General features: G+C 61.2%; 7 protein-coding genes across 7 annotated transcripts in view; 4 read left to right on the top strand and 3 right to left on the bottom strand.

The window, feature by feature from the left end:
* Positions 1–1,072, top strand: part of GGTG_06018 (hypothetical protein) — a gene marked incomplete at its 5' end in the record, with an annotated part of 1,724 nt that extends 652 nt beyond the window's left edge. The window contains 2 exons of the mRNA XM_009223830.1: positions 257–450; positions 544–1,072. Coding sequence (XP_009222094.1) covers positions 257–450; positions 544–1,069 — 720 coding nt within the window. The 3' untranslated portion in view covers positions 1,070–1,072. The remainder of the gene's footprint in view (positions 1–256; positions 451–543) is intronic.
* Positions 978–3,456, bottom strand: GGTG_06017 (hypothetical protein). Its single transcript, XM_009223829.1, has 2 exons — positions 2,999–3,456; positions 978–2,928 (listed from the first exon to the last, which is right to left on the bottom strand). The coding sequence occupies exons 1-2, from the start codon at positions 3,049–3,051 to the stop codon at positions 1,851–1,853; spliced, it is 1,131 nt and encodes a 376-aa protein (XP_009222093.1). The 5' UTR covers positions 3,052–3,456; the 3' UTR covers positions 978–1,850.
* A 9-nt stretch (positions 3,457–3,465) lies between these two features.
* On the top strand, positions 3,466–5,529 carry GGTG_06016 (dihydroxy-acid dehydratase; the record flags this gene model as incomplete). Its single annotated transcript, XM_009223828.1, has 1 exon — positions 3,466–5,529. The coding sequence occupies exon 1, from the start codon at positions 3,721–3,723 to the stop codon at positions 5,527–5,529; it is 1,809 nt and encodes a 602-aa protein (XP_009222092.1). The 5' UTR covers positions 3,466–3,720.
* A 16-nt stretch (positions 5,530–5,545) lies between these two features.
* GGTG_06015 (hypothetical protein) lies at positions 5,546–7,632 on the bottom strand. The gene is made up of 2 exons (XM_009223827.1): positions 7,032–7,632; positions 5,546–6,956 (listed from the first exon to the last, which is right to left on the bottom strand). Exons 1-2 carry the CDS (start codon positions 7,060–7,062, stop codon positions 6,001–6,003), a joined length of 987 nt encoding a protein of 328 aa, XP_009222091.1. The 5' UTR covers positions 7,063–7,632; the 3' UTR covers positions 5,546–6,000.
* A 164-nt stretch (positions 7,633–7,796) lies between these two features.
* GGTG_06014 (carboxy-terminal kinesin 2) lies at positions 7,797–11,955 on the top strand. The gene is made up of 6 exons (XM_009223826.1): positions 7,797–8,104; positions 8,251–8,401; positions 8,472–8,608; positions 8,690–8,966; positions 9,549–11,321; positions 11,396–11,955. Exons 1-6 carry the CDS (start codon positions 8,081–8,083, stop codon positions 11,461–11,463), a joined length of 2,430 nt encoding a protein of 809 aa, XP_009222090.1. The 5' UTR covers positions 7,797–8,080; the 3' UTR covers positions 11,464–11,955.
* Positions 11,956–13,274: 1,319 nt separating this feature from the next.
* On the bottom strand, positions 13,275–14,738 carry GGTG_06013 (hypothetical protein). The gene has a single exon (XM_009223825.1). It carries the CDS (start codon positions 14,436–14,438, stop codon positions 13,461–13,463), a length of 978 nt encoding a protein of 325 aa, XP_009222089.1. The 5' UTR covers positions 14,439–14,738; the 3' UTR covers positions 13,275–13,460.
* A 574-nt stretch (positions 14,739–15,312) lies between these two features.
* Positions 15,313–16,512, top strand: GGTG_06012 (hypothetical protein). The gene has a single exon (XM_009223824.1). The coding sequence runs from the start codon at positions 15,506–15,508 to the stop codon at positions 16,391–16,393; it is 888 nt and encodes a 295-aa protein (XP_009222088.1). The 5' UTR covers positions 15,313–15,505; the 3' UTR covers positions 16,394–16,512.
* The last annotated feature ends 77 nt before the right edge of the window (positions 16,513–16,589 follow it).

Raw genomic sequence — 16,589 nt, 5'->3', positions numbered from 1 at the left:
CCCCTTCCCCTTCCCCCTTCCCCCCCCCCCTTTTTTTTTTCCCCTCTGAATTATAACTATTCTCACTCCGTCGCTGATACAAGTCACTGCATCCACCAACCATCTCCTCCGTCTCTCGCGGTGCTGGGTCAATACGGCCTACGACGACTTGCGGCTTGACCTACATTATGCCTGGATATTTACATTAATGGCGATCACGACCGCAATATACATCTACATCTTTGCATATCCGCACATCCACTGAAACCGACTCAAGACATCCAGCTTCCGCCGCGTGCCACGGACGACCGAAGGCCATCATAACCCGGGCAGGCGGCCCAGCGCACAGCCCCTCCGACAGCCCACGGCCCTCACGTCCGCGACCGACAGCGACGGCGGCACCACAGCCACGAAGCCCAGCGCCCCGCCGCCGCCCGCCCCGGAAGCCGAGCAGCAGCAGCAACAGCAGCAGTAGGAGGAGGGCTGGCGGCACCGTACGTCCCTGCTGTACCCCGTCATCTACGTGCTCTGCACGGCGCCGCTGGCGCTGGCGCGGGCGCGCAGCATCGGCAAGACGGGCGTGCCGCTCGCCTACTTCACCTTTGCGGGCGCCGTCATCACCCTGGGCGGCTTCCTGGACGTGCTGCTGTACTCGTGGACCCGCCGCGCCATCGTCTTCTCGCCGGGCGCCCGCCCGCCCAGCCAGGACCTGGGCCTCTTCACCTTCAACTTCATGCGCACGCCGCCCGGTCGCAAGCTCGGCAACGTCGTCTACGTGAGGGGCGGGGCGGGCGCGGGCGCGGGCGTGGGCGTGGGCGTGGGCGTGGGCGCGACGGCGCCGGACGCTGCTGCCGCTGCGGCCCCTGCGGTGGCCATCTTCGCCACGCCTGTATACGACAGCGGTGATGGTGGTGGTGGTGGTGGTGGTGGGGTAGCAGCGGCAGCAGCAGGGACCCTCATACCGGCGGGCCGTCGGAACCTAAAAGGAGCCACAGGCAGCAGAACAGGCGGCATGACGCACCTGGCGGCGACAGGGAAGCGCCCCCGCCATGACGATCCAGTGCGAGACCGTCACTTCGGTCTCTGTTGAAGTGGACCCGGACGTCATCAAGATCTCGGGCCTGAGCCTGGCGAGCAGGGCCCTGTCCGAAGGGGAGGCCTGCTCCCCCAGCGCCCAGTGGGACGCGGCCTGTGCTGCCGCTCCGTGAAGGTCCCCGCGAGATGGAAATGCAGAGCGTTTGCGTAGTTTTAAACAACAGGGCTTCTAGGCCCGGGTCTAGTTTGTTGCAAAGCACAGCCATGTGCGCTGCTATATACCCATTTTAGCACCCAAGTTCGGTGGCCTCTGCGGACTACCGAAGGGGTTTTCGTCGTCAGAAATGGAAATATAAAGAAAAAAAACAGGACATTTATGCAATCCTGCTTTCCCATCCATAAATGAACTTGCAGACCAAATGGGCGCACCCAAAGAAAGCCACACCCAACTTTCCCTTTTGGGCAATTGCCTCTGTTATTTTGTCTTCCGTTTCTGTTTTTGGCCGTTGCTTTTAATAGCGACGCCGAATCAGTCTCTTCCAAATGTGCGAGCCGTGCGCTGCGACAATTGCCACAAGTGAAATCCCCCTGCTGGCGTGGCTGGATTGATACCTTAATCCTGAGCGCAAAAAAAAAGACATCCGAGACATTGTCTGGCTGTGTAAGGGTAGAGTTGTTTTTGGGCGGAGCGTTGGGGATGAGAAACGTCTCATTTTGGACAGTTGGGGTTGGCCAATGCACCCTGAGTGGTAACAGGGGTGATTTCCCGTCGGATATCTCGCGCCGAGGAGAAATATCAACCGGAAAGATCCCCGATACAACCTAATAGCAAAGCATCAAGCAGGCGCAACATCCCTCCCGGTCTTGGCACTCTCCCGCATCGCCTCGATGATGCGAAGGACGTCGGCGGCCTGGCCCGCGGGTACGGGCACGTCCTCCTCCCTGCCGGTCCGTAGCGCCGCGGCCAGGCGGCGGTAGAACTCGAAGTAGGTCGGGGGCGGCTCGGTGTTGGGCCAGTCGACCTCAGACACGGAGCCGTCGTCGGCGACGCGGGCGAGGCGGCCGGCCGGGCACGACGCCGGGTCCCTGCCAAAGTCGGCCTCGGTCCCGACCATGCCGGCCTTGAGCTGGTCCTCCTGGCGGTCGAGTCCTGTCTTGCGGTAGGTCCCGCGGCTTCCGCGGGCCCAGAAGCGAGGCTGGTCGACCTCGGCGCTCAGAACGCCCGCGCGCACATGGACCAGCACCCCCGCGTCCGCGTACGTGAGCAGCGCGTCGATGCTGTCGGGCTCGTCGTCGAGCCCGCCGGCGCCCGACACGATGCGGCCGTCGCGCTGGCTGACGAACTTTGCGCTCACGGCCGAGGGCTTGCCGAAGAGCACGTAGACCTGGTCCAGCAGGTGGGTGCCGAGGTCGAAGACGACGCCGCCGCCCCGGTCCATGGGCAGGCTAGCCTTCCAGTTGGTGGGGCGGGCGGCCCGGTGGCGGTCAAAGTGGGTGTTGAGCTCGTAGACCCGGCCGAGCTCGCCGTCGTCGATGAGCTTCTTGAGCGTCGTGAAGTCGGCGTCCCAGCGCCGGTTCTGGTAAACGCAAAGCACAAGCCCGCGCTGGCTAGCCAGGGTGGCCAGCTCGTCGGCCAGCGCCGACGCCGGCACGAACGGCTTCTCGACCAGGACGTGCTTGCCGGCCTCCAGGGCCTGCTTGGTGATGGCGTGGTGAGAGTCGGGGGTGGTGGTGATGACGACCATGTCAACCTCGGGGTCGGCCAGGAGGGCGTCTACCGAGGTCTGGTGCTTGATCGAAGGGTGGTCCTTCGGTGCCGAGTTGGCGTCCGAGGGGGACCGCTGTACAATGGAGTGGAGAGTCAAGCCATCTGTGAGCTTGATGAAAGGGATGTGGAAGACCTTGGCGGACATGCTGTCATCACAGCCCATCAGCGTCTGTCTCGGGGCAGGATATGATAAATGCCCAACGCGAATGCACTCACCCATAGCCCACCACTCCAACATTGAAGACTTTGCTCGCGTCGCCCTCTGACATTGTGGTTTGATGTAATGCTATCAACGGGATTGTTCTACCAACTACAATCGTTTACACGGACGAGAAAAGAAAACATGTTAGATGAAAAGTATGGGCCATTTAACAGATGGGTAAGCTGCTCAATAATAGTCGAGGCTAGTGGCGTGTCCCCGCCGACATCATTGCCAAGCCGCATGGTTCGTGGGAGACTTCACAGCGGCGGCGGCGGTGGCCTGAAACTGCAACCAGTCAGGAAAAGGAGCCCCCATCCGCAGCTTTATTGGGAACCAAGTCGCCCTCAGAGAGCCCGAACTCGGCACAGCTGCTCACTCAGGCAGGACCTGGGACCTCTTGTTGTAATTCCCCGCTCCTGGTTGGCCAGGAATCCAGGCTGCGGGGTGGCCGTAGTAAAGCACACAGCGCCGGAATCGGCGACGCAAAAAAAGTGTGCGGGCAGGGAGAGCTTAGCTTCAAGCTCACGACTCTGTCAGTGCCCGTGTCCCTGTGACTGTCCCTGTGATCTGATCTGCAGACACCAGCTCGAGTCCCCGATCAATTGACTCATCCTGTGTCGGTCTGGACATCCTGTGGCCAAAGCCATGTCGAGATAGCCACCCAATTGACCCGTTCAAGCCCTCCGTCTCCTCCCCGATCGTGCCACGCCTCCTGCCCGCCGCCGCCGCCGCCGCCATGTTCTCTGCCGCCCTCCTACGGGCCAGGGCTCCCCGGACCCTGGCCCAGAGCCGCCCTCTCGCCGCCGCCCGGAGCTCCCTCTTCTCGACCAGCGCCCACCGCCGCGTCCAAGAGGCCGAGAGGCTCAACAGGACGTCGTCCAAGATCACGCAGCACAAGTCGCAGGGCGCGTCGCAGGCCATGCTGTACGCCACGGGCCTGACCAAGGATGACATGGCGAAGCCGCAGGTCGGCATCTCGTCGGTCTGGTACGAGGGCAACCCGTGCAACATGCACATCCTCGAGCTGTCGCAGAAGATACGCGAGTCCGTGGCCGCGGCCGGGCTGGTGCCCATGCGCTTCAACACCATCGGCGTGTCGGACGGCATCAGCATGGGCACCACGGGCATGCGCTACTCGCTGCAGAGCCGCGAGATCATCGCCGACAGCATCGAGACGGTCATGCAGGGCCAGTGGTACGACGCAAACGTCTCCATCCCCGGCTGCGACAAGAACATGCCGGGCGTCCTCATCGCCCTCGGCCGCGTCAACCGCCCCAGCCTCATCGTCTACGGCGGCACCATCAAGCCCGGCTGCAGCATGAAGGGCGAGCCCATCGACATCGTCAGCGCCTTCCAGGCCTACGGCCAGTACCTGACGGGCGAGATCACCGAGGAGGAGCGCTTCGACATCATCCGCAACGCCTGCCCCGGCGGCGGCGCCTGCGGCGGCATGTACACGGCCAACACCCTCGCCTCCGCCATCGAGACGCTCGGCATGAGCCTGCCAGGGAGCAGCAGTAACCCGGCCGAGGACCAGAGCAAGGTGTCCGAGTGCGCCCAGGTCGGCGAGGCCGTCAAGAACCTGCTCCGCCTCGACCTCCGCCCTAGGGACATCATGACCCGCCAGGCCTTTGAGAACGCCATGATTGTCGTCAACGTCCTGGGCGGCAGCACCAACGCCGTGCTCCACCTGATCGCCATCGCCGACTCGGTCGGCATCAAGCTAACCATCGACGACTTCCAGGCCGTTTCGGACCGGACCCCGCTGCTGGCCGACCTCAAGCCCTCGGGCAAGTACGTCATGGAGGACGTGTACAAGATCGGCGGCACCCCGGCCCTGCTCAAGTTCCTCGTCAAGGAGGGTCTTATCGACGGCTCCGGCATGACGGTTACGGGCAAGACCATGAAGGAGAACCTCGAGAAGCTCCCCGGCTTCCCCGAGGACCAGCCCATCATCCGCCCGCTCAGCAACCCGCTCAAGCCCACGGGCCACATACAGATCCTGTACGGCGACCTCGCCCCCGGCGGCTCCGTCGGCAAGATCACGGGCAAGGAGGGGTTGCGGTTCCAGGGCAAGGCGCGCTGCTACGAATACGAGGACGCCTTCATCGAGTCGCTCGAGCGCGGCGAGATCCGGCCGGGCGAGAAGACGGTCGTCATCATCCGCTACGAGGGCCCCAAGGGCGGGCCCGGCATGCCCGAGATGCTCAAGCCGAGCTCCGCCATCATGGGCGCCGGCCTCGGCAAGGACGTGGCCCTGCTGACCGACGGCCGCTTCTCGGGCGGCAGCCACGGCTTCCTCATCGGCCACATCGTACCCGAGGCCATGGAGGGCGGGCCCATCGCCCTCGTCCGCGACGGCGACACCATCACCATCGACGCCGAGCAGCGCGTCATCGACACCGACGTCTCGCCCGACGAGATGGCCAGGCGCAAGGCCGAGTGGCGCGCGCCCCCGTCCAGGGCCGACAAGGGCACCCTGAAAAAGTACGCGTCCCTCGTGAGCGACGCCAGCCACGGCTGCGTGACGGACGGTGGCGCGTGATGTTTGCTGTTTGGAACTAGGTTAATGGGCTTATACCATCTTTGGGTTTCGTTCTCTCAGTTTTTGGTCTCTGGCGGATCGGGGGAAATTTTGGAGCGAAGCATTTCTTTTTTTTTTTTTTTGATTTTGTTATTGTTTTCAGCTACGACAAAAACAAAACTACTCGCACTCGACTTGACCGCGCCGTGCCACCCTAGTAGACCAGGTACCCCCCTATTTTTGTTGAACAAATGCAGAACCTCCCACCAACCCCCACCCATCGTATGATTGAGTGAATGCCAGCCAGATTCTACAGAGAAACAATGATCTTGTTTCTGGAGACGTCATTCCGACGGGGATTCCACGCAGTGCACTTTTCCTAGCCGAAAAGAAAGGATGGCTAACCTAACGCAAAGCAAAATGCCAACAACAGAACATAAGAAGCATCAGGCCGCCCAGTACAGGAGACGCCCACCCTGGGAGGCACAACCGTCAAAACCAGCGCCGGGACTTTTGCCACAGCGCCACGAACGCGGCCTTGTCCTTCAGGGTCAGGCCGACGCGCTTGTTGCGGCCCAGACGCGCGAGCGCCTCTGCGACCCTATCGAGATTGCGCTGCTCCTCGGCCGTGAGGTCTACGCCGTCCAAAACGGCGCCGTGCGCCGACGAGGACTCGCCGGCGTTGCCCCTGTTCCCACTGATCGTCGCCGCGGCGTCATTGTACAGGACCTCGGCGATTCTAACGCGGATGCAGTGCGTAGGCCTGCTCAGGAGTCCCCAGAAGAAGGACAGCCACATGCCTGGGACGGGTGTCGTAATGTCCGGGGCCGTGTAGCGGATGCTGACCGGGTAGATGCCCGTGTCGGCGGGGACGGCGGCGAGGCTGGGCGCCAGGGGGAGGATGCCCCTGCCATTGGTGGTGCCGCACTCGGGGAAGACGATGACGGTCCGGTCTGGGTAGCGGCGCATAAGGGCGGCGAGGTCAACGAGACCGGCTTGATTCTCCTCGCGCACCTGCGCGGGGCTGAGGGCGTACAGGACTATGCGGAGTAGCGAGACGTGGCGCACTTTGCGGGTGTTTGGGTATGAGATGGTGAAGATGGGATCGAAAACGGCGGCAAGGTAGAGCGGGTCAATCGGCGAGGTGAAGTTGGCGGCAATGACCGACGGCCCGCGCGGGAGGCGGCTGGACTGCTGAGCGACGTGGCCGCGCTTGACGCCGTCGAGCTGCAAGTCTACCCACCATATGCCTGGTATTGCCATCGTTCCCCAGAGCAAAAGCTTGCGCATGCCCGTGGGGAAGGGCAGATTGTGCAGGACAACGAGGTAAAATATGACATAGCTCAGGAAGATGGGCAAGCGCACAAAGAAGAGCGTGGCATGGGCTGCCAGCCACAGGTAGCTGCCCGATGGCGTCGATATGGGCAAGAACGGGGAGATACCGGAGCCTAGAGTTTCCGTGAAAGGGGTCGTCAGCCTCGGTAACGGCGCGGGTTCCTAGAGAGCGGCACGCAAGTACTGACCTCGGTCCCGGAACTGGGAGAATTTCTCCATAGCGGCGGCTTCTTAGATGTTTGTCCTAGGGAGGCGATGTGCGTTCGAGCGACTCTGGATGGTCTAGATCGAGCCGGCTGGGGCTGTCGGGAGAGGGAGCGTTGGAAGTTTGACTTTGCGCAAGCCAGGGGCTTCCAAACTGTCGGGCCGGTTGTGTGCGGGTGGCTTGAGATGTGCAAAGGTTGGGGGAGGAGAACCGAACAGGCGTCGAGGCGCAATATATGCTGTGCTGCCTTAGGTAGGGAGCTTGCCGGCAGCAGGTATCGAGGGGCTAGAGACCGTCTCTAGCTTTGGTACTAAAGTGCTATGCTTGGAGGGGGTGCTTTGTTGGACGCCGGCGACGGGCGTGGCGTGAAGCCTTGGGCGAATATGCGCGAGTGTCGAGGTGTCGGTGTCGAGGGATGGGAGCCAGCTGACTTAGAACATGCTACTGAGCTAATGGATTTCCTAGGCGCTGCTCCCGCTCCTTTGTCAGGCCACGCCTGCGGGCTTGGTGGGAACAAGAAAAAAAAACGGATGGGCGGGAGGCATGTGAAAGGAGATCGATGCAGCTAGAGGTCACACCCGCACTCGATCGCATGTGGCTGCCTCGATTCAAGCCGGCGGAGTGGGGGCCAAGATTCTGACGTTGGGAGGCGTCCGTGCACGGCTGAGAATGGAGAATGAGCTGCTGTCCCGCCTCGCAACGACGGGCTCCACCAGAGCTGCGCTGAGTGGCCAGGGCGGCTGTGTGTTGCGCCCGCAACCAAGCGTAAACAAATAGCGGGATTGGCGGCTCAGCGTCCTTCTCCGCATCACAGTTGAGCACAGGCGACAGACCCATGGCACCCGAGCGCAACTTAGCAGCAATATCTGGGTGTCCTCCCCCGATGCCCTTCCCAAACCCGTCCGCTGCGCGAAGCCAGGCGAAGCCTCCGTCACCACGAGTCCTCCAGCCCCCCTCACGTCGGGAGCGCTGCTCCTTGCTTCAAGCTTTGCGGTCTATCATCAGCTGATCCAGCGCTTTCGCGCTCTAGACATGGAAACCACCGTCGAGACCACGGTATGTACTGCCTAGTGCCGCGACCCCCATGCTGCCGCAGACGCGCATCCACCCGCCCGCAGCCCCTGTTTGTCGTCGTCCTCGTCGCCGTCGCCGACCACGGTCGCATGCAATACTGACCGAAGCGGCCGCGACTACCCCTCCAGGCTCACCGCCCCTCAGGTCTCCGGCCTCCAAGCCGAGCGTTCGGGCTGCACGAGATATCCGAATCCCAAAGCAACGCCCGCGCTGCCGCCAAATCAACGATGCTGCCCCCACCCCAGGTCAACTTGGGGAGCAAGCGGATAAACAGCGAATGTTAGTCGTCTGTCTCTTGCTGGCGCAACGGTTGCCGCGCCTCCGCTAACTCTCGCCGTCGCCCAAACAGTCCCCCAACCAGATGCGAAGCAGCGCAAGACCCTCGCTGAGAGGGGAGGAGAGTGCTATGCAGCCAAACCGAGCGTGTCAGCCACTCCCGCTCCGAGAGGACACGTCAAGGCCACATCAATCGTTGGCCTATCAGGAGTATGCCTTCGTCTTATGCACCTGCCTCCCTATCCCAATGATTCTTCCCATGTTCGCGGCGCTGACTGGTGCGCCCCCTAGATACGACCGCCATCTGCCGCCGGCATGAGCTCGCTTGCGACCAAGGCACCCACAGCCAGCGCAGCCTCGAGACAACCACCCAAAAATAGCTACGCCTTCAGTGTCGGCCCGGGCGCACGCCCACCCACTGCCGCGGCTGCTCGCCAACCACCCTCTTCCTTCGCGAAATCGATCAGCGGCGCGTCCCGAGGCGCTGCTCGGACACGTCCGGCCACTGCTTTCGGAGCTTATGGGGACATCGAGGAGGCGCCACTGGCCGCCTCGAGCCAACAAAACGGTATGAAGGATACGCTAATTTTCTCTAGTCAATCTCAACAGCCAAGCATCGGGCCCCTACAGCCAAGCAAGTTGCGGGAGGCCAAGTCGACGCAGTCACTCCCTGGCCGCTCAACAGCTAGGCGGAAAAATAGAGAAAGCTCTCTCAAGTCCCTCGTCGACGGGGTGAAGCGTTTGCGTATCGGCAACAACGAGGAGATGGATGCGTCCATAAGCGGCTACGGAGATCAAGCGGTCTCTAACTTGACGACCGGCCCGTCCACCCCGGGCCCCAAGGAGCCGTTAGACGGCATCCTCGGGAACGTCACTGTGCGGCAAAAGTGCAGCCGGAGCACACAGGCTCGTCAGCCGGTCTCGCCGGTTCGAGTCGCAGAGGACACGCGCTCAGTTGCGCCGTCCCCGCCCGCGCCGCCAAAGACACCCACCTGTACTCGCCAGTCCTTTGACGCCAAGGCGGAGATGTTCGAGAACTCCATCAAAGCGCTGAAGCACCAAAATGGGACCCTCGTGGCCAGCTCTCCTAGCAAATGTCGTCCGACCTTCCTTTCAAAAGAAACTAACGTTAGAAATTTCGAGTTCAAAGCATGGGACGTTGATGAGAGGTTGAACGAAGTCGAATCGCAATGGAAGGCCATGAAGGATGTCATGAATCTATCCATGAACGAGAGGAAGGCCATGGAGCAGGTAGTCGAGCTAGCCACCAGCAAGGCAGAAGGCCTGGAAAAAGAGAGAGAAAAGCTCGACGCCGAGCTTGCCGGGCTACGACACCAGGTCCAGACACTAACCCTAGATCTCGAGACGGAGCGGCGCAGCCACAAGTTCGAACTGGATGGCCAGGCACGAGACCACCAGCACGAGCTCGAGAGGCTTCGGAGGGAAGTCGAGGACCAGATGACCAGAGCACAGCGGAGGGAAAGCGAGGCTGTCGAGGCAGCGGAGCGTCGGTTCCGGGCACAGCTGGAGGAGGAGAGGGCACGAAACGAAAGACAGATGGGCGAGATACGCTCGCAGCTCGGCTCGAAGCAACAAGAGGCCAGCCGAGCAATGCACGAGAAAGACCGGGACATTGACGAGATGCGCTCCCAGATCGAGAGGTTAAAGGGGGATCTCGACCGCGAAGTCACTCTCAAGGACGGCGTCCAGAAGGCGGTCATCGAGATGACGACGGCAAACCTGACGCTTGAGGCCCAGATCCAGCAGCTCACGGGCAAGGTCAGGTTTCTCGAGTCCAGCAACCAGCAGCAATCCGACTCGTTCAGCGAGATGGAAGCCCGCCTCCAGGAGGCGCTCGACATCGCCGAGACGGCTCGCGAGAAGCTCATCAAGGAGGAGACGGAGCGCCGGGTTCTCTTCAACAAGTACCAGGAGCTCAAGGGCAATATCCGTGTCATGTGCAGAGTGCGCCCCGTTCTCGGCCCCTCCGAGGGCGCGGCCGCCACCCTTGACTTCCCTGACCTCAAGACGTCGGCCCAGCTCGACGTCACAGGTCCCGAGGAACGCAGCGCCACGGGCAACATCAGCCGCAAGACGATGCCATTCGAGTTCGACCGCGTCTTCACGCCCCAGACGCAGAACGAGGAGATCTTCGGAGAGATCTCGCAGCTGGTGCAGAGCGCGCTGGACGGCTACAACGTATGCATATTCTGCTACGGTCAGACAGGGTCGGGCAAGACCTTCACCATGTCCAGCGCCGACGGCATGATCCCGAGGGCCGTTCACATGATCTACGACGAGGCGGAGCGGCTCAGAGACAAGTCCTGGAGCTACCAAATGGTCGGGTCGTTCATTGAGGTGTACAACGAGGAGCTTCACGACCTTTTGGCGGCCGAGGGCGTTCGGAGAAAGCTCAGTATCCAGCACGACGATGTCCGAAAGCAGACTACGGTGGTTAACTGCCGCACCGTCCCGCTCGACTCGGCCGGGCGCGTAGAGCAGATGCTAGAGGAGGCACAGAGCAACCGCTCAGTGGCAGCGACCAAGGCCAACGAGAGGTCATCGCGGTCGCACTCGGTCTTCGTCCTGAAGCTCGTGGGCGAGAACGCAGCGACGGGAGAGCGGTGCGAGGGCACGCTGAACCTGGTGGATCTGGCAGGCTCGGAGCGGCTGAAGCACTCGCAGGTCGAGGGCGACCGGATGCGCGAGACGCAGAACATCAACAAGTCGCTGTCGTGCCTCGGCGACGTCATCGAGGCGTTAGGCAAGGGGCAGGGCCACGTCCCGTACCGCAACTCCAAGCTGACGCACCTGCTGCAATACTCGCTTGGTGGCAACTCCAAGACTCTCATGTTTGTCATGGTCAGCCCGCTCGAGGCGCACTTGAAGGAGACCATCACGAGCTTGCGGTTCGCGACCAAGGGTAAGTTTTCCATGCTACTTGCTGTCCTGCTCAACGCCCCTCTTTCCTCGGGCACTGCTGACAACCGCCGCCAGTCCACAACACACACATTGGCACGGCCAAGTCAACAAAGAAGCTGCGGGACCACCGAGACTCTACGTAGACGTGTCTGCACCACACAACGAGCGCCATGCGGGGGGTGTTGAGCCCGAGCCACGCAAGGTTTCCATGATCGTGCATATTCACCACATATCCGGGCACCTGATTAGGTATATGATTTCTCAAGGGGGTAAAACAAGCGGTGCCTGCGAGTCGGCGAGCTCGAGTTCTGGTTAAACGGGGTTTCATTGGCATGTTCTCGACCTGGCATCCCACCAGCAAGGGATGACGACTGGACAAGCAAAGCTGTAGTCGGGCTCGATGGCTTCAGCTGGAGTTAGTGTTTTGTTTTCTAGGCGGAAGGGGTTTCGGTTTTCCGTCGGTTTCTTGTCGGCCGCCTCGTCCGAGTCTGCCGTTTTCTGGCATCTCACATTTTCCATGTGGCCTGTTCTATTTTCTTTGATGTGCGGGATTGTATATCATCTCTTACTGTCCCTTCCCCAGCCAGCAATGAATCATGAACACAAACACAAGATCAAAAGGTCGAGGCTATCGATCCTGCTGAACAAGTGACAGTGTCTGTCAGTCTGCCAGCCAATGACGGCTCTGGCTGCCGTTCGTGCCGTCTCTGCTTTTCGCGCTCGGCCTCGGTCATTCGATGTCGACGAAACGAATCCCAAACCGCCAGAGCCTGGAACTTTCCTCCCGGTCTCCTGGCCAAAGCCTATCATTGCGACTCGGGCTGCGAGCGCAGCGGGCAAAGCTCGGGGTATGCTTTGTTCTCTGACAGCTCAGGGCTCGCTGGCACTTTGGACAAAGCAGTTTCATTGGGGGCTGTGGCGGTTCCGTCAACTTGCACCAAATAGGCCAGACAACGTCGGGCCCAACAATCGATGGGACGCATGTGGTGCTTCCGTCATCCCGAGTGTGGAACGACGACACCGAAAAGGGAGCAACGCAGCGAGAGCGAACGACCCCGCCTGGCCTCGGAACCGTCCGGACATGGACGTCGCGAACCTTCTTTACGCTCGTTTGTGCCCTTTACGGCAAGATCAATGAATTTTCTCTCATCACACGCTTTACATGCATAGCACCTGCCTACGGTATGCACGTAGGGCAGGTACTGCAGGCAGCCGAACTCGCCCTGCCATCCTAGCCGTCGGAGCTTTTTTTTCTCTTTCTTTTGCCGCCGTCTGGCCTTGCAGACGCACGTCGGCTTCTGGCAGATCTGGTAGGCCAGAGCTGGGTATCTGGGAAAAGCTTGGTGGTTGATTTTTGGGATTTCCAATCCTTCGCACCGGCCGGCAGCCGCTGTCCCCAGCCCGACGCCTCCTTTTGTGATCCGTCATCTGGTGTTCCCAGTGGTGGCAGCGGGGGAAGCGGGGGAAGGCAAGGGGTCTTGAGAAACCCAACGGTCTGGGCCGTTTCGTGGTGTTGCCAGTATCGCGGCCTTTGGGATCGGTAATGGCCTCTCGGGAGCTATAAATGCCTGCCTCTTCGCAACCTCTCGACGTGCTTTTTTTGTCTAGCTCGACAGCAACCATCTCAGCAGCAGCTCCGAAAAGCCCACCATCACAGCTTTCCACCAATCCTATTCTTTCACTCCAGTTTCTCTCCCTTGGGCACCGGCTGCAGGTATATAATGTGCATATAAAAAGTCGAGTAATACCATCTTGCTATGTCCCTGGCAGGCACATATCATGTTAGTGTTCCATGTCTAGGTCGAATGTGTTGATGAACATGGCAGTCCTGCGGGGGTAGGCCTCCGTCTCATCAACACACGCTACCTGGCATGATCAATTTGACAGGGAGTCGCCAATGAATCCAATATCGCAATTAGAATGCGGCCCGAGGCGTTGCATGCACTCTCGCAAATGGGTGATTGTTCTCATCTATAATTTGGGTATCTATCTATGCTGTTCTCCAATACAAATTCTATCTATCCTTTGCGAGACGGGGCCGAGAGGACAGTTGTGGTTTGATAATCCAAAACAGAATGAAGCGATAAGGCTTCGACATTAAGTATGTGCTACCCGAGGGAGAGGCGGGCATGGAAGGGGTTCAAATAGCCTCCCAATCCATGGCATCCACGAAGAATTCCCACTGGTCTTCCTCAGTAGGCTCAGCCAAGTCGGCGTCGGCGAGCCGCTGTCCGTCCGGCCCCGCCCCGGCGACAGCAGCAGCCTGGGCGAGCAGGAACTGCAGGTAGTCGTCCGCTACGAGGTAGGCGCGATCGAGAGCATCGTGGACGACCCCCAGGATGTTGGAGAGGTCGTAACTCTCGAGCGGCAGGTGCGCAACGTGCTTGCCGTTGGGCAGCACCGTGACCGTCGCCGCCGAGACGGCAGCCGTCCGGTCCGCCCCGTCGCCAGCCCCAACCGCCTCATCCGCATTCTTCCAGCGGTTGCGCAGGTCCTTGGCGCGACCCAGGGCCCTCCGCACGTCTGGCCCGCCCAGGGCGCCGTGCAGCGGGTTCGCGGGGCTATCCAGGGAGGCCAGGACGTTGGCGTGGTAACTGTGGGCGTACCTCCTGGGCCTCTTCGCAGCCCCTGCCGCCGCCGCCGCCGCCGGTCCCTCCTCTCCCTCGCCCACCGCCTTCGGCCGCCCGGGCAGGTCCCTGTGCTGGCCGGATATTACGATGCCGAAGACGAGCTGCAGATGCACGAGGGCCCGCTCCAGCATCCCGTAGTACTCGTGGAAGTCCAGCTTGAACATGAGCTCGGCCTCGGCAACGTCGTCGGCGGCGCCCGTGGCCAGGCGGTAGGCCTCGTCGAGGAAGGGGTGCTTCCACTTCATCCGCCGCACGATGCGCGTGTAGCGCGACAGCTCGGCCCTGGCGCGCGCGGCATCCTGGCTCTGCTCCGAGGCGGTGCGGCTGGGAAGGGCCGTCGTCTGGGTCGCTTGTGCGTAATCGAGTTTGGTTGGGGAGGGCGAGGATTCGGAAGCGGCGGGGGTCGGAAGGGCCTTGTGAAGGCGAATAGCGGGCCTCGACCGCGCGCATGGGGCCCAGCGGGAGTTGGCGAGGCCCTTTGTCGACATGGGCGCGGCGACGTTTAGGAGAGCGAGCGAGTGTAGGGCTGGGGCGTTGGGGCTACGCGGCGCCTCAGGGGGCTTTTAGACGGCGGTGGGAAACCTCGAGCATCGGGTTTGGCGATAGGTCAGGGAGTCATGGGATGCCTCGTAAAAGAAGACGTATTTTGCGGCCCATCTCGAAACGATTGGGGTTGGGTGACAGAGGCTGACGGTACGAGCTTCTGTTTGCTCAACGAATTGCCAAACCGTTAAATTACCTGCCAATTCCCTCGACGGCGCTTCCCGCTGCAAGCCATCACAGACAGCGCCTGCCCCTGCAGGGTCCATCCAATTAGAAAGCAGCAGGCAGTGGCCACCCTCAAGGTGCCGCCGTCCTCACAAACTGGCGGTTGGGTTCAACACAGACGAAGGTTGACTGAAGACCTATCATAGGTATCAAGTTTACATGTTATTCTGCTACGACCTCTGGTGGGCTCGGGGGATTAACGCACAACAGTCTGCACCGAGAGAACCCAAGCATGTCGGAGAAAGTGTGAGAGATCAGTGCTGTGAGATTGAGATGTGGCACATCTTGGATGAATTGGCATCGCATGCATTTATTGCCAGCCGAGCATAACCCACCAGCCCATCAACCCACCAGCCAACTCGCCCACAAGCCTCTATGACCTGGGGCAGGGACGAAACAAGCCTGCCATTAGCTATTTCTGTCTTCTGTTTGTACCGAGTTCTCTGCTCAAACTACATAACTAGTGGACACTGTACCTTCTTGGAGCCATTTGATCTTGTCCCTAGTTTGTTTGAGCCTTTCCTCATCGAGCACTCAACCCAGCGCTTGGCAGCCAGTTAGGCGGCACACACACGAGCAAGCGGGGGCAAGGAAGCTGGCACCGCCGTGATAGCAAATTTGGTCTCTGATTCATCCATTGGCCACACGACCGCCACTGCGCGACGATAACGAGTTGCATGAGACTCTACACCCGCATGCCAATCTTGCAACATATCCACAACCACGAAGACAAGACCATAATAACAAAAACGAGAACAAGAACAACGAGAACAACAACGACAGCGCCATGTGGCATACCAACCCGGACCTCATCGAGGATCCGGACCAGTCCACCCCCGAGGCGTCACGCACGCCGCTGGTGCTCGTCCACGACGGGGGCGGCACCACCTTCAGCTACCACTGCATGCACCCGCCTCTCGGCCGCCCCATCTGGGCCGTCGCGAACCCGCGCTTCCACACGGGCGAGCCCTGGGCCGGCGGCCTGCCCGAGATGGCCCGCCACTACGTCACGCTGCTGCGCAACGCCGTCGGCAGGGGGCCCATCATCCTGGGCGGCTGGTCGCTCGGCGGCCTGCTCTCGCTCGAGATGGCCCGCCTGCTGGCCGGCGACCGGTGGCTGCGCGTCGTCGGCCTCGTCATGATCGACAGCGTGTGTCCCCTGGCCCTGCGCGCGGCGCCGGCAGGACAGCAGCAACAGGCCGACGGGGACGGGTTCAAGGCGGCCGCGTCCCCGGCGCAGATAGCCGTGGCCACGGAGCACGCCTTTAGCAGCATGACCAAGCCCGACACGAAAGAAAAGGTCAGAAGGTGCTTCGCCGAGTCGTCGGCCATGGTCAACACGTGGACGCTGCCGCGGTGGAGTGACGACGAAACGTCGAGGCCGGGGGTGCCGAGCGGGGCCACAACCGCCGCCGACGCGGGCTCACCGCTGCTGCCGCCCCCGGCCATCCTCCTCCGGGCGCAGGAGTCTGTCCCCGTCGAGGAGGAGAAGGTCGCGCGCGTGGATGTCGCGCGGGATGACCACAGGCTGGGCTGGGACGAGTACCGACCGGGCCTGTTCCGCCATGTCGTCGACATTCCCGGCCACCACTACAACATCTTTGCCGAGGCAAACGTCGGCGCAGTCAGGGCCGCGCTGATCGACGCATGCGAGAGTCTGGAAGGATTCGCCTAGACCAATAGAGCTCGTTTGTTTGTTTTGAGATAGACTATAGGAAACTTGGCCATGCTATAACAAGAGCTCAGTAGACCAGAAGCTTCCCGTGAGCGCGAGTCTCTCTCGTTCGTATCCAGAAACACGCTCCATCCATGAGGGCAAACACGAGAAGGCAGAGAGCTTCGGCCCCTCCCGCCCCGTGCCACACTCTTGT

The sequence above is a fragment of the Gaeumannomyces tritici genome (genome assembly GCF_000145635.1).
Source record: "Gaeumannomyces tritici R3-111a-1 unplaced genomic scaffold supercont2.3, whole genome shotgun sequence".
Taxonomy (NCBI): Eukaryota; Fungi; Ascomycota; class Sordariomycetes; order Magnaporthales; family Magnaporthaceae; genus Gaeumannomyces; species Gaeumannomyces tritici.
Note: the sequence above shows the minus strand (reverse complement) of the source record. Positions and strands in the feature narration are given on the sequence as shown.